General features: G+C 48.2%; 1 protein-coding gene across 2 annotated transcripts in view; it reads left to right on the forward strand.

Annotated features, from left to right (window-relative positions):
- The window catches only part of PIP5K1C (phosphatidylinositol-4-phosphate 5-kinase type 1 gamma), a 185,991-nt gene that overhangs the window by 67,767 nt on the left and 91,272 nt on the right, over positions 1-26,952 (forward strand). For both annotated transcript variants that reach the window (XM_086947109.1, XM_086947108.1), the window contains exons 4-6: positions 500-630; positions 9,360-9,477; positions 25,984-26,136. In XM_086947109.1, coding sequence (XP_086803235.1) covers positions 500-630; positions 9,360-9,477; positions 25,984-26,136 — 402 coding nt within the window. The remainder of the gene's footprint in view (positions 1-499; positions 631-9,359; positions 9,478-25,983; positions 26,137-26,952) is intronic.

Below are 26,952 nucleotides of genomic sequence, written 5' to 3' on the forward strand. Positions count from 1 at the left end.
GTTTTGATGCCCCACGAGGGGAGGGAAAGAATAAGACTGTAAGCTAATTCATCCAGTTAGTTTTTTGGCTGCTGATTTCGGCCAGCTTATCCAGAACCCAGAACTTAAAGGTCATAGTCTAACTGTAGTTTTGATTCTCTGCCTTGGAAGCTAGTTAAGTTTCCTGTTTTTTCCATGCCCCGTCACCTCACCATAGACTGAATTGCTCATGGGAAAATTTAAGATTTCCTGACATGCTGATTCCTCTGATGGGAAGGTTGGTCCCATGCGAGCAGTCACTTGTTATGCCTCATCTCTGTCAGTCTTTTGTGGCACTGGGCCAGGTGGTAAAATCATCTCCAATTCATGTACATTCTAGTCCTCCTTTGTTTTATAATTCCTCTTACCATTAGATCCCTGTCAGCAGCCAAAAGTCCTTAAACTGACTGCAGTAGTGATAATGTCCGATGACATCGTGAGTTCAATGACAAACTGTGGTTCTTCTTTTTTCTTTTGTCAGACTACTTCATCCACGCTGAAAGGGGCCATCCAGTTAGGCATTGGATACACCGTTGGGAACCTAAGCTCCAAGCCTGAGAGAGATGTCTTGATGCAGGATTTCTACGTGGTGGAGAGCATTTTTTTCCCCAGGTGCGGCTGTTTTGAAAGTGAAAACCTATGTTGAACCTAATTTGAACTGTTTTAGAGATTGTTTCCTCGGGGAGTTTTTCTCTTAAGGCTGCATCAGTACCGGAGACCTTCTTCGTTTGACCTGGATGGAGAACAGTGGAGGGGAGGCAGTTGGGAAGCAGGAGTGGGGGGAGGAAGGGAAGCTGTGTAGTAGGAATTTGTTGACTGTTTTGATTCTAGTCTGTTAAACTGATTAGCATAAGGGTTATTTGGTTAGTGGGCACAAAGGTCATAAGGTGTCAGCAGGAGCAGTTGTGCGAATGGAAGAGATAAGGTCACGGTTTCATCTGGATAATGTATTTTATTATCACCAAGATGGGAAATGAGTGTTGCTAGGAGCCTGCTGTCAATGTAGGGTGGTTTCAAAATCATACGCACAAGCAAAGGATTAGTCTGTTCATATTGAATTAGTTCTTTGGAAGTTTCAGGAAGTGGGCAAGGTCGCTCCCTGTAGCTGAAACACAAGACCAGTTGATCACACTCACAAATTTGTTGGAAGGTTGCAAAACCCAAAATACACACCCCAACCTCTGAAGTTCTACCAGTCTGCATTTCAAGACACCCTATAATACTGAGGGGAATAGAACTTCAAACCGCTACTCTATACAAAAAAGTGTAACTACAGAAGTGGATGCTGTGGAAACTTTTTTTGGTTTCGCCTAGACAGCCAGGCATGTTGCTTACACACAGTGGGCTTACAGCTCGCCCAAAGCGTACCACTTGTTAGTTTCAGCGTTACTCTAATTTATTTTGTATTTGTTTGTCAAGGCATGCAAGTGCCGGGTCTTCTTCTTCTGTTTGGCCATCCCCTGCAGCATGGACCTAGTAGTTGTGTCGATCCACTGCTCCCATTGTTGGAGCTACATTTTCTTTGTGTTCAAGCGCTCCATATGAATGCTTATGTTTTTATTTCATATGCCCATTGATGTGACTTCTTTTCCCTCTCACCCCCCTACTTTGTACTCTATGCCACTGCACTCTACAACATTGTGTGCCACTGCATTCTACTCAATCAATCAGGAACGTTTGTAGAGCGCGCTACTCACCCGCGAGGGTCTCAAGGTGCTGGGAGGGGGGTGCCGCTACTGCTTGAAAAGCCAGGTCTTGAGGTGCTTCCTGAAGGAGAGATGGTCCTGGGTCAGTCGTAGGTGGGTGAAGAGGGTGTTCCACGTCTTGGCTGCCAGGTAGGTGAAAGATCTTCCTCCGGTGGTGGTTCTGCGGATCCGTGGGACGGTGGCGAGGGCGAGGCTGGCGGAGCGGAGCTGGCGGGAAGGTGTGTAGAACGTGAGGCAGTTGTTAGGGTATTCGGGGCCCATGTCGTGGAGAGCCTTGTGTGCGTGGGTGAGGAGTCTGAACGTGATCTTCTTGCTGACAGGGAGCCAGTTCAGTTCTCTCAGGTGGGCAGAGATGTGGCTGTGTCAGGGGATGTCCAGGACGAGTCGTGCAGATGCGTTCTGTATGCGCTGGAGTCTTTTCTGTTGTTTGGCAGTGGTCCCAGCGTATAGGGCGTTCCTGTAGTCCAGTCGGCTGGTGACGAGGGCCTGGGTGACCGTCTTCCTTGTTCCAGTGGGGATCCAACGGAAGATCTTCCGGAGCATGCGGAGGGTGTTGAAGCAGGAAGATGTAACGGCGTTGACTTGCCTGGTCATCATGAGGGAGGAGTCAAGGATGAATCCCGGGTTGCGTGCGTGGTCCGTGGGCTTGGGGGCGGTGACCAGTGCAGGGGGCCACCAGGAGTCGTCCCAGGCGGAGGTGGATGGGCCGAGGATGAGGACTTCCGTCTTGTCTGAGTTCCGTTACAGACGGCTGAGCTTCATCCATTCCGCAACGTCTTTCATTCCTTCCTGGAAGCTGGCTTTGGCGGTGGCGGGGTCGTTGGTGAGGGAGAGGATCAGTTGGGTGTCGTCTCCGTAGGAGATGATGTTGAGGTTGTGCTTGCATGCGATGGCTGCGAGGGGGCTCATGTAGACATTGAAGAGGGTGGGGCTGAGCGAGGAGCCTTGGGGTACGCCGCAGATGATCTTGGTGGCCGCTGCGCGGAAGGGCGGGAGACGGACTCTTTGGGTTCTGTCGGAGAGGAAGGAGGTGATCGATTCCAGGGCCTTTCCATGGATCCCGGCGTGGTGGAGGCGGATTGACGGGGTGCGGTGGCAGACCATGTCGAAAGCAGCCGATAGGTCGAGGAGGATGAGGGCGGCAGTTTCCCCGTGTCAAGCAGGGTCCTGATGTCGTCGGTGGCTGCGATGAGGGCGGCCTCGGTGCTGTGGTTTGCTCGGAATCCGGACTATGATGGGTTGAGGGAGCCGTTCGTCTCGAGGAAGGCGGTCAGCTGAATGTTGACGGTTTTCTCGATGACGTTTGCGTGAAAGGGGAGGAGCGAGATGGGGCAGAAGTTCTTGAGGTCTGTGGGGTCTGCGGTGGGTTTCTTCAGGAGGGCGCTGATCTCTGCATGCTTCCAGCTCTCAGGGAAGGTGGCGGATGCAAAGGAGTTGTTAATGATGTCCCGGAGTTTGGGTGCGATTATGGTGTCAGCTTTGTTGAAGATGTGGTGTGGGCAGGGGTCCTCTGGGGAGCCTGAGTGGATGGTGTTCATCATGAGGGTGGTGTCTTCCGTGCTGACGGGGTTCCAGGTGCAGAGGGTGGTGGTGGGCGCTGGCTCGGTGGTTGGGTACATGGTCTGAGCGCCGAAGCTGTCATGTATATCGGCGATCTTGCGGTGGAAGAACGTGGCGAGTGAGTCGCAGAGGTCTTGCGATGGTGTGATGTCGTTGTTGCTGGCGTTGGGGTTGGAGAGCTCTTTAACAATGCTGAAGAGTTCCTTGCTGTTGTGGGTGTTGTTGTCCAGTCGTTCTCTGACAGATGACCTGTTGGTGGTTGTGGATGGCGTTCTTGAGGGCTGTCATGTTTTCCGTTGACTGGTCGTGGCGCCAGGCTTTCTCGAGGGCAGGACAGGATTTCTTGGAGTCTTTGAGGTCGCTGGTGAACCATGAGACTTTCTTGCTTTCGGGGTTTTTTGGAGGGGTCTTCAGTGGTGCAAGGGCATTGGCACAGCCGGTGATCCACTGTGTGAGGTTGCGGGCTACTTCGTTGGGGTCCGTAGTGTTGGTGGGTGGGTTTTGGCTCAGGGAGGTGGTGAGGTGGTCGGTGGTGATGTTGCTCCAGCATCTCCGGGGGGGGCGTGTTGCGGCCGGTGGTGGTGGGAAATGGACGCAGCTGCGATCGGTCCAGTGAAGTTCGGTGGTGTGGCTGAAGGAGATGTGGTTGCTGGAGGAGAAGACGGGGTCGAGCGTGTTGCCGGCGTAGTGGGTGGGGGTGTTGACCAGTTGCTTGAGTCCGAGGTTGGCGAGGTTGTCTAGCAGGGAGGTGGTGTTGTTGTCCTTGTTGTTCTCCAGGTGGAAGTTTAGGTCCCCTAGGAGGATGTAGTCGGAGGAGGCGAGAGCAAGCGGGCTGATGAAGTCTGCGAAGGCTTCGCTGGAATGTGTGCGTGGTCCCGGGGGTCTGTACCTCTGAGGGGGGTCTTGGGGTCGGTGTTGGAAGTGAAGGTGCTAGGCGGCGGTGAGGGTGTCGTCGGTGTTGGTCGTGATGCGGATGGTGTTTCTGTAGACAATGGCGATGCCACCTCCGGCTTGGTTGACCCGGTCCGTCCGGGATGGCTATGGCGATTTCGGGGGCTGAGAAAGCCTTTATCCAGGTTTCCGTGAGGAAGGCAACGTCCGGTGCTCTTGTGTCAAGGAGGTCCCAGAGTTTGACGGCGTGTTTGTGGACGGAGCAGGTGTTGAGCAGGATGCATTCAAGGTGGTTGTTGTTGGCACCTGTTCTGGCGGGCGCGGTGCAGGTCCGAGGGCAGGTGAATTTGCAGGCAAGGCAGGTGAAGGGTGCGTTTCGGGGTAGCTCGATAACAGGCAGGCTGTCGGCCGGTATTGAGTGCGAGGAGGGTGGCGTTGTCGTATTTCCGTCGGGTGGGCTGACTGCGGCGAGGGCCAGGGGTCCTAGCTCTGGGCACGATCCAGGCGCGGACGGGCGCAGACGGGCTTGCCTTAGGTGCGCCTTCGGTGGGCCAGTTACGCGCCCGCTGCGAGCGTCCGCGCCTGGATCGCGCCCAGTGCCAGGACCCCTGGCCCTCGCCGGAGCCAGCCCACCCGACGGAAATATGACGCCGCCACCCTCCTCGCACTCAACACTGGCCGACAGCCAGCCTGTTACCGAGCTACCCCGATGTAATGTGATTTCACATTACACCACTCTACTATATGCTCCTGTGCTCTTTCCTGCACCACCCTATACCACTGCACTCTACACCACTGCATTCACTCTACGCCACTGCGCTCTACTCTGCACCACTCTTCTTTATGCTGCTGCTCTTTACGCCACTGCACTCTGCTCTGCTGCTCTGTGCGCCGTTGCACTCTACGCCGCTGCACTCTACTCTGCACCAGTCTACTCTGCAGCACTATACGCCACCGCACTCTACAACCCTCAGCTCTCCTCTCAATCAATCAATCAATCAAAGCATTTATATAGCGCACTACTCACCCAGAGGGTCTCAAGGCGCTGGGGGGGGGGGGGGGTCTGCTACTGCTCGAACAGCCAGGTCTTGAGCTGCTTCCTGAAGGCGAGGTGGTCCTGGGTCAGGCGGAGGTGGGTCGGGAGGGAGTTCCATGTCTTGGCGGCGAGGTAGGAGAAGGACCGACCCCCTGTGGTGGCTCTTCGGATTCGGGGGACGGCGGCGAGGGCGTGGGCGGTCGATCAAAGCTGGCGTTTGGGAGCGTAGAAGTTGAGGCGGCTGTTGAGGTATCCTGGTCCTTGGTTGTGTAGGGCTTTGTGAGCGTGGGTGAGGAGACGGAAGGTGATTCTCTTGTTGACCGGGAGCCAGTGCAGGTCTCTCAGGTGTTCGGAGATGTGGCTGCGACGGGGGATGTCCAGGATGAGTCTTGCTGAGGCGTTCTGGATCCGCTGAAGTCTCTTCTGGAGTTTGGCGGTGGTTCCTGCGTAGAGGGAGTTGCCGTAGTCCAGACGGCTGGTGACGAGGGCCTGGGTGACCGTCTTCCTGGTCTCGGTGGGGATCCACCGGAAGATCTTGCGTAGCATGCGCAGGATGTTGAAGCACGACGAGGAGACGGCGTTGACTTGTCTGGTCATGGAGAGGGAGGAGTCCAGGATGAAGCCTAGGTTGCGTGCGTGGTCTGTTGGTTTGGGTGCGCTGCCTAGGGCGGGGGGCCACCAGGAGTCGTCCCTGGCGGAGGGTGAGGATCCCAGGATGAGGACTTCCGTCTTGTCCGAGTTCAGTTTCAGGCGGCTGTTCTTCATCCATTCGGCTACCTCTTTCATCCCTTCGTGGAGGTTGGCTCTGGCGGTGGCGGGGTCGTTGGTGAGGGAGAGGATCAGCTGGGTGTCGTCGGCGTAGGAGATGATGTTGAGGTTGTGCTGGCGTGTGATGTCTGCGAGGGGGCTCATGTAGACGTTGAAGAGGGTTGGACTGAGCGAGGAGCCTTGAGGAACGCCGCAGATGACTTCGGTGGCTTCAGATCTGAACGGGGGGAGGCGAACTCTGTGTCCTTCCGGCGAGGAAGGAGATGATCCACTCCAGTGCCTTCTCCTGGATTCCGACGTTGCGGAGTCGCTGCACTAGTGTGCGTTGGCAGACCGTGTCGAAGGCCGCGGAGAGGTCTAGGAGGATGAGGGCTGCTGTTTCTCCGTTGTCAAGCAGGGCTCGGATGTCATCGGTGGCTGCGATCAGGGCGGTCTCGGTGCTGTGGTTGGCCCGGAAGCCAGACTGCGAGAGGTCTAGGGATCCGTTCGTCTCGAGGAAGGCGGCCAGCTGCTTGTTGACGGTCTTCTCGATGACTTTTGCAGGGAACGGGAGCAGCGAGATGGGGCGGTAGTTCTTGAGGTCGGTGGGGTCGGCTGATGGCTTCTTTAGTAGAGCGCTGAGTTCGGCGTGCTTCCAGCTCTCCGGGAAGGTAGCGATGTCGAAGGAGGTGTTGATGATGTCCCGCAGGTAGGGTGCGATGACAGCATCGGCCTTGTTGAAGACCTGGTGAGGGCATGGGTCGGTCGGAGATCCGGAGTGGATGGAGTTCATTGTGCGGACGGTGTCTTCGGTGCTGATCTGTGTCCAGGCGCGGAGGGTGGTGGTGGGGGGCGCTGGTTCGGACGTGGCGTGCGTCGGTTGAGTGTTGAAGCTGTTGTGTATGTCCGCGATCTTGTTGTGGAAGTAGGAGGCGAGGGAGTTGCAGAGGTCTTGTGAAGGGGTGATGTCGTTGTTTCCGGCGTTGGGGTTGGAGAGCTCTTTAACGATGTTGAAGAGTTCCTTGCTGTTGTGTGCGTTGTTGTCCAGTCGTTCCTTGAATGCAGTTTTCTTGGTTGCATGGATGAGTTGGTGGTGTTTTCGGGTGGCGAGCTTGAGGGCCTCAGGGGGGCGAGGTCGTCAGCGCAGTCGCTGATCCACTTCGTGAGGTTGGTGGCCGCTTGGCTGGAGTTTGTTGCGCTGGTGGGTGGGTTCTTGCTCAGGGAAGTCGCGAGCTGGTCGGCTGTGATCTTGTTCCAGCTTCTGCGTGTAACCTGTTGGTGGTGGTGGTGGGTCGTGGTCCTTCTGAAGCTGAAGTGGACGCAGCTGTGGTCCGTCCAGTGGAGTCCGGTGGCGTGGCTGAAGGCGATGTCCTTGCTGGATGAGAAGACGGGGTCGAGTGTGTGTCCGGCGTAGTGGGTGGGGGTGGTCACCAGCTGCTTGAGTCCGAGGTTAGCGAGGTTGTCCAGCAGGGTGGTGGTGTTGCGGTCGTCGTTGTTCTCCAGGTGGAAGTTGAGGTCCCCGAGGAGGATGTAGTCAGCGGAGAGGAGGGCGTGCGGGCTGATGAAGTCGGGGATGTCTTCGCTGAATTGTGTGCGTTGTCCCGGGGGTCTGTAGATGAGGATGCCTCTGAGGGTGGTCTTGGGGTTGATGTGGACCTGGAAGTGAAGGTGTTCGGCGGTTGTCAGGGTCTCGTCGGCGTTGGTCGTTATGTGGATGGTGTTCCTGTGGATGATGGCGATGCCTCCTCCGGTCTGGTTGATGCGGTCCCTTCGGATGATCTTGTAGCCGTCTGGGATGGCGATTGCGATGTCGGGCGCTGAAGAGGCGTTCATCCAGGTTTCCGTGAGGAAGGCGACGTCTGGTGAAGTGGTGTCGAGCAGGTTCCAGAGCCCGACGGCGTGTCTGTGGACGGAGCGGGTGTTGAGCAGGATGCACTTCAGGTGGCTGCTGTTGTTGCTCGTCTTGGTCTTGGCGGGTGCGGGTGTAGTGCAGCTCCGGATGCAGGTGAACTCGCAGGAGCGGCAGCTGAAGGGTCCGTGGGTGCGTCTCGGTGTGGCTCGGTAGCATTCCGGGAGTCGGCCTGTGTTGAGTGCGTTGAGGGTGGCGGCGTCGTACGTCCGGCGGTTGGGCTGGGGTCTGCGAGGGCCAGGGGTCCTGGCACTGGGCGCGGTCCAGGTGCGGACGGGCGCTGACGGGCTTACCTTCGGCGCACCCGCTGCGCGTAACCGCTGCATGTTCGCACGGTCGCCATTTATGGCGAAGTGCGAGGAAGGGAGGAGCAGCTGGGAGGCGGGAGCGGGGAGGGCACAGAAAGAAAAGGGGGCGTGGCAAACCCACGGAGGCGGGAAGCGGGGCGGGAGGTTACCGGTGGCAGCACTGTACAAACAATGGGGCACACAGCAAGAGAAACACGGGGCACAAAATCCTGAAAGGCAATACAACAGCGATTACAACAGTCACAGTAACAGTCACAGATGCCCCGACCGCAGGAGACCACGCCGCTCGGCGGCAGGGGGCGTGGTCAGCCGGCGGCAGACAGGGACAGCGAGGCAGGTGAGGCAGGCGGGGGACACAACCAGCAGCTGGTGGCCGTGCGGCGCGGGGGTGTCCTAAAGCTCTGCCCGACTCTGCTCCTCTGCCCCGCTCTGCTCCTCTCTACTCTGCGCCACTCTACGCCACTTTGCTCTTCTCTACTATACGCCACTTTGCTCTTCTCCGCACCACTATACGCCACTCGGCTATTTGACCGCACTCTACCCGACGCAATGTCACTAAACTCTAGCTGCTGTACCACTCTAGGCCTCTACACCACTCTAGTCTGCGCCACTTCCTGCACTACTCTACGCCAGTCCACTCTTTTGTGCACCACTCCGCTCTTCTCTGCACCACTCTACTCTGCACCACTGCACTCTACTCTGCACCACTGCACTCTACTCTGCACCACTGCACTCTACTCTGCACCACTGCACTCTACTCTGCACCACTGCACTCTACTCTGCACCACTGCACTCTACTCTGCACCACTGCACTCTACTCTCCGCCACTCTGTGCCACTGCACTCTACTCTCTGCCACTCTGCACCACTGCACTCTACTCTCTGCCACTCTGCACCACTGCACTCTACTTTGCGCCACTGCACTCTGCAATGGTTGTTTTTTGGGGGATTAAAGTACTCAGTGGGGTTTGTGTAGTGCACTCTATGCTTTCTGTGTTGTTTAAAAACTTAAAATGATCATGTTTTATGGGGGATGCCATGGTTTATTGAAAATAAAATAATGGAGAAAGTCTAATGATTCTGTTTAAGGACCAGCTGGTGTGATCAGGATAGCTGAGTGTATTCGTTTGTTTTAAGTGATGATAGCTTTATTTATTAATGGACCCTTCTTTCTTTTGAGTGCAGCGAAGGAAGTAACCTCACACCAGCACACCACTATCCAGACTTCAGATTTAAAACCTATGCACCTGTGGCTTTTCGGTACTTCCGGGAGCTCTTTGGCATCCGCCCAGATGATTATTTGGTAAGGACAATTCATATCCTGTCTTCCTACATGGCTTTTAATTCTGTTATTTAAAATTGACTTTGTTGTGTAAAAGTTGCTGCTGGTGTGCAGAGTTCTTAGGTGAACTAGTTTAAAAAGCTGCAGCTAAAAACTTGTGCAGGCTTCAAATTTATTTTTCCTCCCATTAGAGCTCCTAACAATATGAGGACTTGACAGTCTCTCGATTCATAAGCTTTGTCCACGCAGTAATTTTTGTCCTGTTTGTATTGGGCATTATTTTGTTTACCACAAACACTGGAGTTCAACTTGTTCCTGCTTCTGTCGCCTCCTCCAGGTATTTGAGGGCTTCAGATAGGTCTCTCTGCCAGATGCGTACCCAGTGTGAGCCCGCATGTGCCTGTCCATGATAATTTCTCCTGGATGTTACTGATGGCCACCCGTTTTGTTTCCACTATACCAGTTTTACATATAGTCGAAACCTGTCTGTGCTCTTGACATGTCTGGACTTCAGCTTCCTACACAGTTTTGTAGGCACTTGTCTCTTCTAAACTACTACTTCAGCTTTCCTACTTTATTCACCTGCTACTTTGACGTGGTTTCAACAGTGGCCATTTCAAGCATGTTTTCAGGAATGCTAATTAATGTTATACCTGTGATTAAGCCCACTGTAAAGATTTGTTTTTTTAAGACTGAGCATGATCTATTGTTTTGGTTTTTTAGCAGAGACCATCTACTGACTCTCGAACCTCGAGGTCATTGCTGCAGGACCCTTGCCCAATGAACACTGCCATTAAACACATTTCTAACCTGAGCCTGGATCCTAGTGACTTAAAGAAACTGTCTGGATCGTAACTCGTTAAGAAGTTATTCATAAAGCTACATCTCTGGCTTAAAGAAATAATAGATCTTATTTAGACATTTGGTCCCATGTACTAAGTACTTGGGCCATTGTCTGCCCCACTGACATGCACAATCTCCTTGTTTTAGGTTACTTCCCTTGGGTCATTTGTCACTCTTTCTGAATAGTACAGCCTCCTGGCCAATGAAGTTATTTGTGACTTGGAATGGTTTTGAATATACCCACAACAGCGGCAGCTCTTCCGCAGTGGCGAAGGAGCATCACTCCACTGCCTGGCTCAGTCATCAAATGAAAAATAAAACTATGTTCTAGCATTGTTTTATTTTTCGCTTGCCGGCTGTAAGCTAGTGTATGCAGGGAGGGGTGGAGCCGTGGCATGGGTGGGGAGAGGAGGAGTGCTATGTACACTATCTAAGTGCGCATATGTGTTTGGCCAACAGTCTCAGGCCGGCCAAACACGCATGCGCATTTAGGTTTCTCCAGGCAGCTTCATTGAACAGCCAGGCTGGAAACCCCACAGACTCCATGGTCTGAGCGAAGCGTTTTCCAGCCCGCTCAGGCCAATACCCCGCTGCTGTCATAGCATGAGAGCAGCACAGGGATTGGAGTCTGTCCCTGGCGCTGCTGGGGCCAGGTAGAGGACAGGAGGCGCGACACGGGAGGCGGCCTGCGGCTTCAGGTAAGTATATACATAAAGTAATTATCCATCGATCTATCTATCTATCTTCCCTGCACTTCCAGCAACCGGCTTGGAGACAGGGGCGACCCTGCCAACTATCGCCTTATCGATTTCACGCAGAAGGTTGTTGGGAAGGTGATTCTTATGAGAATCTTGCAATGGGCCGATGACAACAAGTTTCTCTCGGACTACCAAGCGGATTTCAGATCAGGAACAGGGACGATTGAGCAGGCCTTTAGGCTCCTACTCCTTTATTGGAAAACGGTCCTTGTGGGGAAGGGTAGCCTTTATTTGGCATTTATAGACCTCAAGACGGCCTTCGATCTGGTGCGCCGTAATTGCCTCTGGGGAGTTCTATCTGAAATGGGAGTCCCAGGTTATATCTTGTCATTACTAGTGCGGCTCCATGACGGTAATTTCGCCCAAGTGAGGTGGGGTACCCAGGGGCAAAAGACCAGAAGAATTCCGGTGGACAGGGGCGTCCGCCAGGGATGCATTCTTGCCCCCACTTTGTTTTCACTATATGTGAACGGAGTGGTGGAGCATCTAATGAAAATCCAGTCTGACGCACCATCCCTGGCGGGCGAGCGTATTCCGACTCTCCTGTTCGCCAACGACACCCTTCTTCTTTCCAAATTCCCAGCTGGACTCCAGAACCTCCTTGATAGCTTTCAGATCTTTTGTGCATCAAGGGGGCTTGTGATAAACACCAGCAAGACCAAATATTTGGTACTGAACCCGCCTAGAAAATTTGGTAGGCCCCCCCGTCCTAAACTCTGAGCCCCTGGAGAGGGTTATGGAATTAGACTACCTCGGTATCCGACTTTCGGATTCCATGAAGTGGAACTCCCATGTGCAGAAAATGTTATTGGGCCATAAGAGGGTCACGGGGACCTTATTAAAGGAACAGCGCTCTGCCTCTACTAGACCCATTGGTCCAGTAATCGCTACATATAGGGCTAGGGGGGTAAGTGCGGCCCTTTATGGTGCGGAACTTTGGGGCTCTAGCAATATGGAGTATCTGTCCAAATCTGAAAATAGATTCCTAAGAGAACTAATGGCACTCCCACAGAGCGCGCCCATGGTGCCTCTGCTGTTGGATCTTGGGTGCCATGCTATTAGTGACCTGGCAAAGCTTCGCCCACTTTTACTCTGGGCACGGCAATGGGGGGGTCCCAGAATTGGCCAAGTACGCAGAAGGCTTGGCAGAGGCGATGTCTATTATGGGCTGGCAAAAAATCAAATGGCTCCAAGATTTCAAATCTTTATTGTGCGATCTGGGCCTTCACGAGTCCTGGGAGAATAGATCAGCTCCACCGAAAGCAGTAATAAAGAAACTCTATTGGAACTGGGTCACAAGTAAGCGTAACTGTGACCCTAAGTTAGGAAGTGTTACAAATGGGTTCTTAATGATTAAGGACGTTATGCTTATCGAGCCCTATCTAGATATTATTCACAAACCACTGGATAGGGCATTGTATTTCAAATTTAGGATCGGTACTTTACCGATAAGGTAATTTACTGCACGCTGGAAAACCCAATTGCAAATATCCTCTTCTTGTCCCTGCTGTACTTTAGGAATAGAGTTCATGGCGCACTTTTTGTTTGCTTGCCCGGCCTATAGAGATCCAAGGGGCTATTGGCTTAAGCCATTGTGTAAAGCATTGGGCACTAGAGATTACGCTGTAGCATTGCGTATCCTTTCATCGAATACCAGCATACTGTGTGTCAGCGGACTGGCTAAATATTTAAGTTGGGCTTGGTCGATTAGAGTAAAAAGGCTGAAAGAAAATGTTTAATTCTAGTCTTAAAGTTTTTTATTGTATAATAGCTTTTTACCTTTTAATAATTATAATACACCTAAATGTGTAAATTTATGTTCTCTGAAAAGAGAACCCGTAATAATAACCTACTACCCTCCCATAATTGTAATGTACTCAAATGTGTAAACCTGTGTTTTAAAAAGGAAACTGTGATAGTTTGTTGCATCCCGTTGACTTTAAGGGTCTCAAACTGTTTTTATGTTTGTGCTTTTATGATATGTTTTTATCGAAATAAAGCCTTTACTTACTTACATACATATTTGTATATATATATGTAAGTAAGTAATATATATATATATATATATATATATATATATATATATATATATATATATATATATATATATATATATATATATATATTCCAAGTTCAATAGTCCCTGCACTTCCAGCAACCGGTTTGGCGAACAGAGACCACTCCAAATCCCAAATTTTAGGCAAAGATGTTGTTTATTTCAACTAAGTTGACAGAGCTCACGGTCTGACGCGTTTCGGGCAGTTGCCCTTGCTCACAGATATCTCTCTCCCCTCCTGCCTTCCCTCTACCGGCATCACCACTCTTTTGTGGCGGCTGCCACTGACCCACTATAGAGCCAATAACTTATTTTTGGTTTCTTCCAGAAATGTTTCTCTTGGCCATTCATTTCCTGTTATGTGGACTGATGAACTTTCTCTACCTTTTCCTGTTCAGAGTCCTAATCTCAGACCTGCTTCTACTAAGATTTACTGTGCCTGTTCCAAGGTCATTCTCCGCTGTTCTGTTAGACCCCATACTTAAATTAGTGCATGACTCTAACATTTGAAGTGTAGATAAAACCCCAAATCCTTTTTACTGTACTAGTTCCTAAACCTGAAAAGAAGTATAAGCTGGCTAACTGGTGCATTTTAATTGGTCAACCTATCCCAAATGTTGCAGTTCCGATGAGATTCAGAATTAGGCTTTCTTATATTTCAGCCATGCTCCACATCCCGTAGCAGGGAACGTCACCACCTGAATGTACCAGGGAGAAAGGTTTCTGCTGCAGCCATTAAAGCTATCAACTGCTTCTTAATCGTTAGATGGTAGAGTAGACAAATGTATGAGAATGTATCCTCCTTCATCCAAGGAGTATAAAGATCAGAAGGTAAAATAAATTTAACAAAAGACCACCTTGTTTATTGTGCTGATAGACAGATCAGTGGTTGAATAATCTTTAGCACATCATTCCACCATAGGTACAGACCTAGGTCCTTAACATGCCTTACAATAATCATACCTTTTTGGGGAAAGCATGTTAAAGATGCCATACAAAATATTACGACTTGCTCAAAACCAAGCACTTGCGGATCTTGTTATGAAGAAAGAAAGGATACTGCTTTCCTGGAAGACCAGGCATCTGTCTACTTCTTGAACCAGCTATAAAAACGGACAGAGCAGTCGGTGCGGCAGCCTCTCTGTTACCAAGAAAATGATACCTATTCAGACCAGCACAATACAGGTCTATATCCGGATGGGGAGCATCCTGTCAAGCCAGATCACAACACTTCAAAACACAGTGACTATTTTCCTTCTTGTTCCATTTTTATAGTCCTACATGGGGCAAGGTCTTACATTGTGCACAAGAATGGAAAGCTATGTAGACTGAGATGGGCGATGGACAGTCCAAAATGGTCACACCCTATTATTTCCAAATTGGCTGCCTCATACCCTTCCACTAGGTTTGGTCCAGTTACATTTTTAATATGTAGAAAATGAACGAATGCTGTTCAATTAGTGTTGTTCAAAGTAGCAGTAGAGAATTTGCCAGTGACAAAAAGGAGTATATTTCCTTGTGCAGAAAAAAGTCAGGAAGTTGGAGACGATGTAAGAAGAGTGTACAAGTCAGGAAAACTGTTAAAATCGATGGTTGTGATCAGACACAAGAATCTGTTCAGTCTGACTTTATAAGTCCCTCCTGGAAGTATGTTTTAGATTGTTTCCCGGAAAGCCTTATGCTGTCTTAGAACAAGACCTATAAAATAATTAGACAACAATGCTAACAGACAGTGGACATTCTGTGCGAAAAAGTGTGCATACCCACACTTTCAAAGAGGCACTAATCTGATTGGACCTTTCCAACAAATTTGTCTGAAGGCCCCTGATTTCACAGATTGGAGCTCTATCATGCACTTATTACAGATGCATGCATGTAATTTTGGGCTCATCTTGAACACTTTATGGTCTGACATGATCGGTCCGTTTCAGGACGAGCCTGCATTTCAGCATTCTACAGTTAATGGTGATTCAATTTGGGCTGTAAGTTTTTCAACTCCTATTTATGTAATATAGACAGACAATATGGTAGCATTTTTACATCATGTATTCGGGGTGCACATGATCAACTCAGTTGTCAGAAGTCCAACAACTGCAGTTCTGACTGTTGGATCACCTTTACAAGTGAGCACTTGCCAGGGAAAACTAATAGTCCCTGTTATGCAAATTGTAACACCCAGTAGTGGATTTATTTGCTGTGCCTCAGAATATCAGATAACAATACTTTGAAAGCTGGCTGTTGTATCATGACCCCCAAGGTGAAGTGTTTTGATTCCCAAGAGCTGGAGTACAGTCAATTTAACAATATGCAAAAGGCGAGCCATGCAGGTTTAATATTCATCTCATTCATGGGCCCAAGATGAGCACAAAATGTTATGTTATGTTAATGGTGATCTTATAAAGCGCTCGGCTACTCGGGCAGAGTGTCCCGGCGCTATACAGACCTGCAGAGGCTGGGTCGAAAACAGGCGAACTACTGTCCAAACAACCAGGTCTTAAGCCCCTTCCTAAAGGAGAGCAAGTTGTCTAATTTCCTGAGGGAAAGAGGCAGTTTGTTCCATAGTTGAGGTGCCAACAGTCTGTATGAGCGTCCTCCAATGCGCGCTAGTTTGGTTGCAGGAACAATAGCCAGCGCTTGAGAGGCGGATCGTAAAGATCTATAGGGAAAATAGAACCGCACTCTTCTCCTTAGATAGAAAGCGCCGGTGCCATGAAGAGATTTAAACGCCGTGATGAGTCTTAAAATGAATGTGTTTGCGCACCGGTAGCCAGTGGAGCGAATTCAGAAGAGCAGAGGTGTTAAACCTTCGGCTAAGGCCAAAAATGGCCCTTGCCGCCGAATTCTGAACAGATTGTAGACGGGTAAGGAGATATTCCGGGAGGCCTAGATAAAGTATGTTGGCATAGTCCAACCGTGACCCGATCAGAGCCTGTACCGTAATCCTCCTGTGGGCATGTGACAAAAAGGGAAGACATTTCCTAAGAGTTCTTAGAAGGCCAAAGCATTGGCCAACTACACTAAGAATCTGGGGTTTAAGGGTCAGGCCATTATCAATTTTCACGCCCACATTTTTCACCATAGAAGTAGCCGATGATGGAGGATACATATCGGCGGGCCACCAACATTTTCAATTGGCCTCAGGGGAGCAGCCGAAAAAAAGGACCTCTAATTTATCAGAGTTGCATCTAAGCTGGTTCAGTTGGAACCACGAGAAAACAGCCTCAAGTCAGCTCATGATGATATCGCCGGCAAAGTCTGTGTTCTTATCGCAGGTGAATAGAAGCTGCGTATCGTCGGCGTAGGAAACAATCCGGGCTCTGTAAGATTCAACCAAATCAGCCAAGGGAGACATGTAAATATTAAAAAGAGTGGGGCTCAAAATCGATCCCTGTGGGACTCCCACCTCCAGCGGAGGAACTGAAGCAGAGAATGGAGGGGCCCAAATCGATTGTTGGCGAACAGATAGAAAAGATTCAAACCAACTGAATACCGTCCCTCTCAGACCAATCTCCTGGAGTCTGGCATCCAACTCCTGTGTTATTTAAGTTTTCTCACTAGCTTGAATTAGGTTCAGTAGAAATTTCAAACCGATAAAGCTTCTATTGTCTGTAGTCACGTTTCCGTGTTGCGACCCATTTATAGTGCTCACAGTCAGTAGATCCCCAGAAGTCCCAATATAAAGATACAACCTTTTTGGAGAAACGGAGAACTGGCAGGTATCTCTCACTCCACACCCATTTGATTTAAGCTTGAGTGGGTGGGAATGTTTGGGTTCGAAAAACCTGCCAGAGAAGCTCTCATAACAGGTGGTTTTTATGGAGCTTCGTCCCACATCCCCAAATCAGAATGCACGCATAATAGCTGGTATTTCACTATATGATTCTTTATTATGCACAATTAGTCTGTAAATCAAGCACATTGAAATGATTGTAAATTTTATAAATTATACAGCCAAGCAAGAATTCTGCTTATTAGGGCAAAATTTAAATCTGCCTCAATCCTATTTTATCACACATGATTAAACTACAAGTTATAAATACATTGATTATATCTAGCCTTCCAATAGCATGGTTGCCTGTTAGCTTAGTAATATGGTAGGTCATTCAGTGCCTCCCCACATACCTCCGGTGTGTTCAGACTCGGTCAGAAGTTCCTGGTTCAGCGCTCTTTTCAGAAACCCATCTGTGTGCTTAACACTGCGCCTGTATGAACATCGTATATACCTTTTATAGGCCTGGTGTTTACTTGAGCGAAAACGGACTGAATATATTTGGTCATTAACTGTTTATTTTGTGCATCATACAAAGTTTGATGCATAATATTATCTCAGAGTGCAGACTTTCTACAAGTAAAACGTTAAAGTCTTGTATTTCGGCCAATGCATCCTGCACATGATTTTTACAACAGTTATTGGACCACCTCAATACCAGCATGGATTAACATAATTTTTTACAAGCAGTAATGTACATTAGCCAGGACCTGCAGTTTTCTAGTGATGTGCACAAACTGTTTGAAGAAGCCTTGAAACGTACATGTGTCAGAAAATACATGTTTTCTCAGTGTTTCTTCAAAACACGTGTTCAGTTGCTTTCTGTGTTCTTATTTGATTCATGTTTCCCTTAGTATGCATGTTCAGTGATTACCTAGGACTAGCTACATGATTAATTTGTAATACATTGCAAGAAAGCACATTATTCAAACTTCTGTTGTAAGAAAGTGTCCTTTTCAAAATGAAATACCAAAACAGCTTTGGCCTTCCTGCAAGGAATGATCTCCTTTAGACTAACACTAAGACCTAGGTATCACACGTGAACTGCATGATTACATGGTTTAATCCTGGTGGGAACACTCATGATGTAATGGAGATACCTTCTCATCAAACACATTCTCATTTCTTAGCCTTGAAAATGGTGTGAGGCCATGTGGCTGAGTGAAGCATGTGTTAGCTGAACGTATATCCCTGTGAGATTCTGGATATGTCTGTCTCGTGGTGTACATCTTCTCTGGGTGAGAATTTTCTTAGAATGCGCCATCACTGTAGAGTACCTGAATGCCCTAAAGTATGCAGTATTCAACTAAGACAAGATCTATGCAGAGAGATTCATAGTATTGGAGTCTTTTTAACTATTGCTATAATTTTTGGGAAATTATAATTTTTGGGAGTACAGGGAACCCGTGACTTTGAGGTTTCTTTTCTCGGTCTACAAAGGGACACCCAGGATTCAAGGTGACCTCAACTTAGAGCGGTTATTTAATAGATATGCCAAACATGAAGTGCATGGTGGTGCTTACTGTGCTGTAGATGTTAAGTGGTTCTTTATGCCGTAAGATAAGGTGATGAGCAAGTGTGCGGTTGGCAGTTATTTTTTATCCAGTATTGGGGTATCTTTCATAGATTCACATGTCTGAATCATTCCCCGTCGCCGAGGCGGGAGTCCCACAGTAAATTAAAAAGCAGTGCCAAAAGCACATTATAGTAGTAGGCCCTAGAAAAGGCCTGAGGCCTAGATTGTAGTAGCCTATCTACCTCATTATGCTAAAAAGACCAAAGTCTTTGCACCAACCAATCAGCTTACAGCACCCTCTAGAACCCTCTTTGCAGAGCCAGTTCTCCTCAGATTTTCACTGCACGTCGTGTGGAAGGGAGTCTCCCTGAGTCTTGAATCAGTTTTTCTTCAGAGCTTCAGGATGTCTGACAAGAAAGCCTTGTTTAGACCTTGTAGAACCTGCGAAAAGAAAAGGGTCCATGTTGATGACCAATATAAGGACTGTATTTATTGTCTCTACCCAAAACATGAGGCAAAAAATTGTAAAATCTGCCGCACCTTCCCTTCACAAATCTTAAGGGATAGGGAGGCCAGAGTCCTTTTGTGGCTGAAATCCTCTTCTATGAATGACGATGACAAGGCTTCTACCTCCGGCAAAAGGGCGAGGTCTAAAGAGGATGATTCAAGTGAGGTGAGAAAGCATGCTAAAACCTCCCACTCCACTTCAGGCTCTGCTCGGAGATCTCCACATTCTGTCTCTGTAGCCTCAGCCACCAAAGATTCTTCAAAGAAAACCGTGAGTAAGAGCTCTGCTGTCTCCTCACCAGTGTCTACTATCTCTACTTCGACCTCTTCTTCTAAGGCTATGATTTCCACCACAGCTATCACTTCTTCTATTGTTTCTACGAGAATATGCATTGTGACTAAGAAGCCTCTCGTAGACGACCCGTCGACGACGACATCATAGTCAACGAAGCTTTCGTCGACTAAGAAGATCCCGTCGACGAAGTCATCGACGCCACCGCCGACGACTCTCGTCGACGAAGAAGCGTACCCCGTCGACGATGACTAGTCCGTCGACCTCTGCCCCGTCGACGTCGAGCCCGTCGACGGTTCTCCCGTCAACGACTGCTCCATCGACGTCGAGCCCATCGACGACGGTCCCGTCAACGCTGAGTCCATCGAAGACTGTCCCGTCGACGGCAATTCCATCGACGACGATTCCTTCCTCGTCGACCTAGTCGACGATGATCCTCCCATCGACGACGACCTCTTTACAGCTAGCGACTGCACCATTGTCACCGGTGCCATCAAGACCAATGGATTCAGGTTTGGTTAAGCCTATTGGTGTGAAGCAGGCTTTTTCTACCACACTTTCAACAAAGAACTTTCAACTGGTATCTTACCGGAGGCAACAAGGTTCTTATATGTCACCGCTTATGCCTTCTCATCATCTAGAATCTTACTCTGATGAGGAGGAAGAAGAATTTGATGACGACGATAATGAGGGAGCTTTTGGAGTAGCTCGCCATCCATCCGAACTCGTTATTAAGTGCCAGGATGAGGTTGAGGATGATACTTATTCAGGACACTATTACCAGGAAGACATTGTAGTGCCTCATTCTATGGAACAGCAAAGATGGTCTAAGGCTACAGAGGTCACTCATTTACTGCCTAACCTTATTCAGGATTTACAGGCTATGCTGGCAGATTATACACAGCGTTTTCCGCTGCAAATGCCTCAACCTGTTGCTCCGGTTCCTCCGCCTCCAGTTCCGCCACGTTCTCCGGTTGTAGACGCTCCGCAACTTGAGTTGCCTACACACACCCTGGACACTTCGGAGGAAGAAGTAGAGGAAGGAGTTACCTAACGTACCTCCAGCGGTTCCATGGGCTGACTACGTTATCCCCATGCCATCCCCCCCAACACTTCAACCTTCAGACTCACCACCTGAAGATATAGGGGGATTCCACAATCTTATGCAGAGAGCAGCAAATAGATTTAAGCTCCCGGTGACGGTTGAGCAAGCTGAATGTTTTCTTCACGATTTCAAGGAAAAAACTAGGAAGGTGTCTAGAGCCATTCCGATTATTGACTACATCTGGCAAGAGTGCATCAATGTGATGAAAAATCCTGCTTCTGTGCCTGCTGTGTTACCACGAATTGAAAACAAATATCGTGCCCCACTAGGTAGTCCTGCATGCCTCATTGGTCATCCGCTTCCGGATTCAGTCATTTCACAGGCCGCACAACAAAGGTCAAAGAACCCAGCCTCCCCTATTTCTACACCACCTGATAAGGAGGGGTGCAGTTTGGACCTTATTGGTAAAAAATTCCCCACGATGGCCGGGGCTTCCATCAGAGTGGCAAATTCCTTGGCGATTATAGGGCGCTATGATCGCCAAATGTGGTCCGAAATGGCTGGTTTCATAGATCTGATTCCGGAGGACAAGAGACATGAAGCGCGTAAGATTCTAATGGAAGGAGAACGCGCAGCTGCGGAATCTATTGACTGTGCATTGGTTGTTGCGAACACGAATTTCAGACAGTTGGCAGGAGCGGCTGTCTTGAGACGTCAAGGGTGGTTGAAGGCCACTACCTTTAGGCCAGAGGTTCTATTAAAAATACTGGACATGGCATATGACGGAGAGTCCCTGTTTGGGAAACATATCGATGAGGCTCTCCCAGCAATTAAAACAGACACTGATACTGCGAGATCACTGCGCTCATTGCAGTACAAAAGAGGGTCCTTCAGAGGCGCAAGAGGACGTGGTTACCCGTCCAGAGGAAATTATTATCAACAAGGCAGGCAATACCAGTAGCAATATAGTCAGAACTATCAATCCTCTTATCGCCAGTCAGGATCAACTGGTTTCTCTCGCCAAGGAGGAAGAAAGATCACAAATAATCAAGGCTGAGACACTCACAAAAAACAGTGAGGTCAGTTGGGCGTCAACCTCAGTTCCCTACCTTCCTGTGGGCGCGAAGATATCTGCCTTCCAACAACAATGGCAACAGATCACTACCGATCGGTGGGTGTTGGACCTAGTCCAGCATGGTCACACCCTGGAGTTTATCAACAAACCTCCAACAACTCCGCCCAGGGGTCCCCCTCCCCCTCGTCTTCACTTATTGTTCAAGGAAGTTCAAGTAATGCTTCTCAAGAACGCTGTGGAGAAGGTTCCAATCGATCAGAGAAGGACAGGCTTCTATTCCCGTTTTTTCCTCATAAAGAAGAAATCAGGGGAATGGCGACTGATCCTAGATCCGCGCAATCTCAACAGATATCTCAAGAAGCAGGGTTTCCGAATGGTCACTCTTTCGGACATTCTCAACTGCCCCAACAAGGGAGATTATATGGCTTCCTTGGACATGGAAGATGCTTACTTCCACATCCCAATCCACCCAAAACATCGAAAATATCTCCGTTTCACTGTAGCTGGCGCCCATTACCAGTTCAAAGTCCTTTCATTTGGCCTCAAGTCGGCGCCAAGGATTTTTACAAAGTGCCTGGCTCCTGTAGCGGCAGCTCTTCGATCATCAAGTCCAGGTTTTCCCGTACTTGGACGACTGGCTAGTCAAAGGTCCATCGAAGGCCAAAGTAAAGTCCGACATTGCAGTATGCCGCACTCTTTTTGCATCGCTAGGCCTCACGATCAACAAGAGCAAATCTCAATTGATTCTGAAACAGAACATACTGTTCCTAGGAGCTTGTCTGGACACAGTAATATGCAAGGCATTCTTGTCTCGAAAGCGTCAACTCCGGCTACAAGCTTTGGCCATAAAGCTATCAAGAAAAAAGTCACTTTCAGTTCGCCTATTCGCATCCCTTCTGGGGATGTGCTCTTCAGCCATCAATCTCATTCCATTAGCACGGCTCAAGATGCGGCCTTTACAGGAAGAGCTACATCGTCAATGGCAGCAAGCGACGGGCTCTTTCGAGGACGCCATCACAGTCACCACCCGAATGATGGAGGCCCTGCAATGGTGGACTCAATTACGCAATCTGAAACAGGGCTCACGTTCTTGCAAACTCCTCCAGATTTCATTCTGACGACAGATGCGTCCATGGAGGGCTGGGGAGGTCATCTTCAAGACTTGCAGGTGCAAGGCAAATGGTCTCAACAACACAAAAAATGCCACATCAACAGTCTAGAGCTGAAAGCCATCTTTCTTTCTCTTCAAGCGTTCCTTCCCAGGATTGCAGGGTCCTCGGTCCTGGTCAGAACGGACAATACCACCAGCATGTTTTATATAAACAAGCAGGGAGGGATGAGATCAGCAACATTGTCCAAGGAGGCCCAAGAGCTATGGGAATGGTTAACAGTACACAACATAACTCTCAAGGCAGAGCACGTCAGAGGTCTCTACAACACCTTAGCGGACAAACTAAGCAGGTCCTCATCAGATTGCCACGAGTGGGAACTAGACAACGACCAACTGAGCAAGGTGTTTCAGAGGTGGGGCAAGCCGATGTTGGATCTATTTGAAACAAAACAAAACAAGAAATGCCGGTATTACGCCAGCAGATACCCTCAACAGGGATCAAGGGGGAATGCCCTGTCCATGCGATGGTCAGGGATTTATGCTTACGCCTTTCCTCCGATCCCGTTGATTCCACGATTTTTACGCAAGAGGAAGTTGGAGAGTTGCCGCCTTCTCCTAATTGCTCCCAGATGGCCTCGCCAGTATTGGTTTCAGGAGCTCATACTACTATCACAGGAGGCACCTATCAGGCTTTTGATAACTCCAGCACTACTATCACATAACGAGCGTCAGATACTTCACCCAGACCCTCAATCGCTGGAATTGCACGCATGGCTCCTAACTTCTTAGAATTTCAACATCTCCAAATTCCTCAAGACTGCCGAGACATTTTGAAAAAAAGCAAGAGCCCAGAGCACATTAAAGACTTGTCGTCTCAAGTGGAAGCGTTTCTGCGCTTGGTGTACGTCAAACTCTTTACACCCTATTGAAGCTCAAGCAGAAAAAATACTGCAATATTTATTGCATTTGGCGCGCTCTGGTCTTTCTTTCTCCTCAATAAAGGTCCACTTAGTGGCTTTATCCAGGTACAGGAAAGTGGATAACACTCCATCGCTATGCTCTTCATCGCTAATAAAACAGTTCATGAGAGGTCTTTTCTGGGATTATCCTCCAGTAAAGCCTACGCCACCAGAATGGGAGCTTAACACAGTCCTCTCACAGCTGATGAAACACCCGTTCGAACCAATTCACAAAGCTGATCTAAAATTCTTGACATGGAAGGTTGCTTTGCTGTTAGCACTAACTTCCGCCAGAAGAGTGGGAGAAATTCAAGCATTCACTATAAAGGAACCCTTTTTACATTTCTCCCAGGAGTGTGTCCCTCTGCGGACGAATCCAACCTTCATATTGAGTGCCTTCTCAATTCCATCTAAATGAACCTGTAAAACTGAAAGTTTTCTTTTGAAACCCTACAATCCCGGCGGAAAGAACATTACATTCTTTAGACATTAAGCGATGCTTAAAGTTTTATCTTCAGAGAACCAAAAACTTGAGAAAATCAGATCAACTATTCGTGGCGTATGGCCAAACTACATTGGAAAAGCGGTCACTAAAGCCACAATTTCCAGATGGATAGCCTCCGCTATTCATTTCTGCCACATCAAGGCTAACCGACCACTGACAAGGTCTGTTCGATCTCATTCCACAAGGGCTGTGGCAGCGTCTGCAGCTTTGTTTGCAGGAGTGACGCTTGAGAACATTTGCCGTGCTGCGACATGGAAGAATGTCCACACGTTTACAAGACATTACTGCCTGCAATCAGCAAATCAGGATGATGCAGCAGTGGGCCAAGCTGTCTTACGTCACCTGTTTCCATAAGCGATATATTCAGGTACCAATATTTGCTTATTTCATATGTTTTGATTACAATTCAGTATGTTTTTGATATAATATACAGGCATTTGTTAATGCATTATTTAATAATATCGTGATAATATTTCTTTCTGTGGAAAACTGCATGATTTCTATTTTGAAGTTGAACATGACTTATTAATAGATCATGTACTATGTGATTGTTGGTTGTTATATATAAAGTTATGGGGGTGCACCACAATAAGTCTCCCACCATCCGCAACCAACTTTTGCCAGGCTTACTGCTTGCTATTCTAATTCAGGCATGTGAATCTATGAAAGATACCCCAATACTGGATAAGAAAACAAGTTACTTACCTGTAACTTCAGTTATCCAGTATTGGTATCTTTCATAGATTCACATGCACCCACCCTCCTCCCCGGAGAGTCAGTTCTCTAGATTTGGGATACTTGTTCCCCACTTGTGCTACGAAAATCTGAGGAGAACTGGCTCTGCAGAGAGGGTTCTAGAGGGTGCTGTAAGTTGATTGGTTGGTGGATAGACGTTGGTCTTTTTGGCATAATGAGGGAGATAGCCTACTACAATCTAGGCCTCAGGCCTTTTCTAGGGCCTACTACTATAATGTTCTTTTGGCACTGCTTTTTTTATTTACCGTGGAACTCCCGCCTCGGCGACGGGGAATGATTCAGGCATGTGAATCTATGAAAGATACCAATACTGGATAACTGAAGTTACAGGTAAGTAACTTGTTTTCTTCACCGCATGGTAGTGGTATGCAGTAAGCACCATATTAACAGTTCCCCCATCCCAGTTAATTATCAAGTGTGATGCTTATTTATAAAAGAGAAATAAATACATACTATGTAGCTGCTGTCCCCTGCAGATATCCACATAGAATAAAAAAGAGAATGTCACTTTGTCAAAGTGTGCTGGGATTCTGTTGGTCCTCTCAAGATTTCCTGATTGAGGACTGTTGTAACAGGTAAGTAACCTGTTTTCCTGTCTCAATTCCTTAGGCCTCACGCATATCGCCTGGTGCATCTGGTGATTAATAACAGGCGGGCCATATTATTGAGGTATTTAGACCGTGATTACCGAAGTGCGTGAGACTTGAACGCTTCAATGAGAGATATACTCAGTAGGATAGTTTGTTGATTGGTTTAAGGTGACAACTAAATAACTCCTCTGTATATTTGTGAATTTTCAGTTTAGGGCAACACTGCTGCAGTGGTATTAATTATTTTGTTTTTAGACCAGTCAAAGAGATTTGGAAAACAGCTAATTGGCGTTCTCAGTACACCTTATCCAGACACTGTATTAACACCATCTCCTGGCCCAAATCGGTTTACACATTGTGTCGCAGGGCTTATTTGTTCATCAAATAACTTTCTCCTACTGCACCTCCCTGTCGAGTATAAACTAGTTTGGCGACATTTTGGAAGAGAAGCAGTTACTTGCTGAAAATTCATCTTTCTCTTTAAATGTATTCTCTATACTTTCAGGTAACCTACCACCCTCCCACTGGGCTTTCTAGTAAACTTTGATATTGTGGGCATAGAAACAAGACTATCCTTGGGATTCTTTTTGTACTTTATTTGTACTTTAGGAATTACCCGGCACAAAATGTAATGCATTACAGTGATGTGATGTGATGTGATGGCCACTATGGTTAAAGTTTCAGCCTTTGCTTTGTTTTAGACCTCATGTGCTCTCTGGATAATGTTGTTTTCCTCCCATCTTAGTATTCACTCTGCAATGAACCCTTGATAGAGCTTTCGAATCCTGGTGCCAGTGGATCCCTTTTCTATGTTACAAGTGATGATGAGTTCATCATAAAAACTGTGATGCATAAGGAGGCGGAGTTCTTGCAGAAACTTCTCCCTGGCTATTATATGGTAAGTACTTGACCGAAAAGAGTCCGGGTTTGAAAGAAACCTCCAGGTTCTTTTGTTCCATATCCAGTTCATTACAGATACAGTGTTCCAATGTCCAGGCTTTTATGGCTTTAGAAAAAGGATTTCGGTAAATGAAGGTAACTTTCAAAGGTTTGCTCAATGGTTAAAGTGCTTCAATTTTCAAGACCCAGGTGTTTGGATCCATACAAGAATAGGCCATGCTCTCTAAAAAGCATAGGTAAGAATCCAGTGAGGCATACCTATATAAACAGGCATTGGCAATGATACCTAGCTTATAATTGGAAGTGCCTCTTCAGTCCCTTATGAGTTTAGGCATTCAGTGCCTAAGCATACATGCACTGTGATACTCATCATTGCACTCACCCATCCATCCATTCATCCACACACTAAATCATTCTTGCATTCACCTACTCGCCCATCAACAATAAAGCATATACAATCAGCAAGCACATGCAAGATAAATGGAATAAATAGAAAAAAAGAAAACTTGTTATTATTATTATTATTATTTATTTATCTTGTAGAGCGCGAACAGCTACCCGTGAGGGTTTCCCGGCGCTAATTGGCAGTATAGCATAGTAATCCAGAGGGAGATATAACACAAAAGCCAGAACTAGAGAAGCTTTGAGGCTAACCGAAAGAGTTATTGGGCAAAAAGCCAGGTCTTAACGGCTTTACGGAAACGAAGATGACAATGCTCCACTCGCAAGTCCAGAGGAAGAGAATTCCAAAGTCTGGGTCCCAGTACAGAAAAGGAACGGCCACCCACTCTGGTGAGCCTAAACTTAGGCACAC

This window comes from Lissotriton vulgaris, chromosome 12, assembly GCF_964263255.1.
Source record: "Lissotriton vulgaris chromosome 12, aLisVul1.2, whole genome shotgun sequence".
Taxonomy (NCBI): Eukaryota; Metazoa; Chordata; class Amphibia; order Caudata; family Salamandridae; genus Lissotriton; species Lissotriton vulgaris.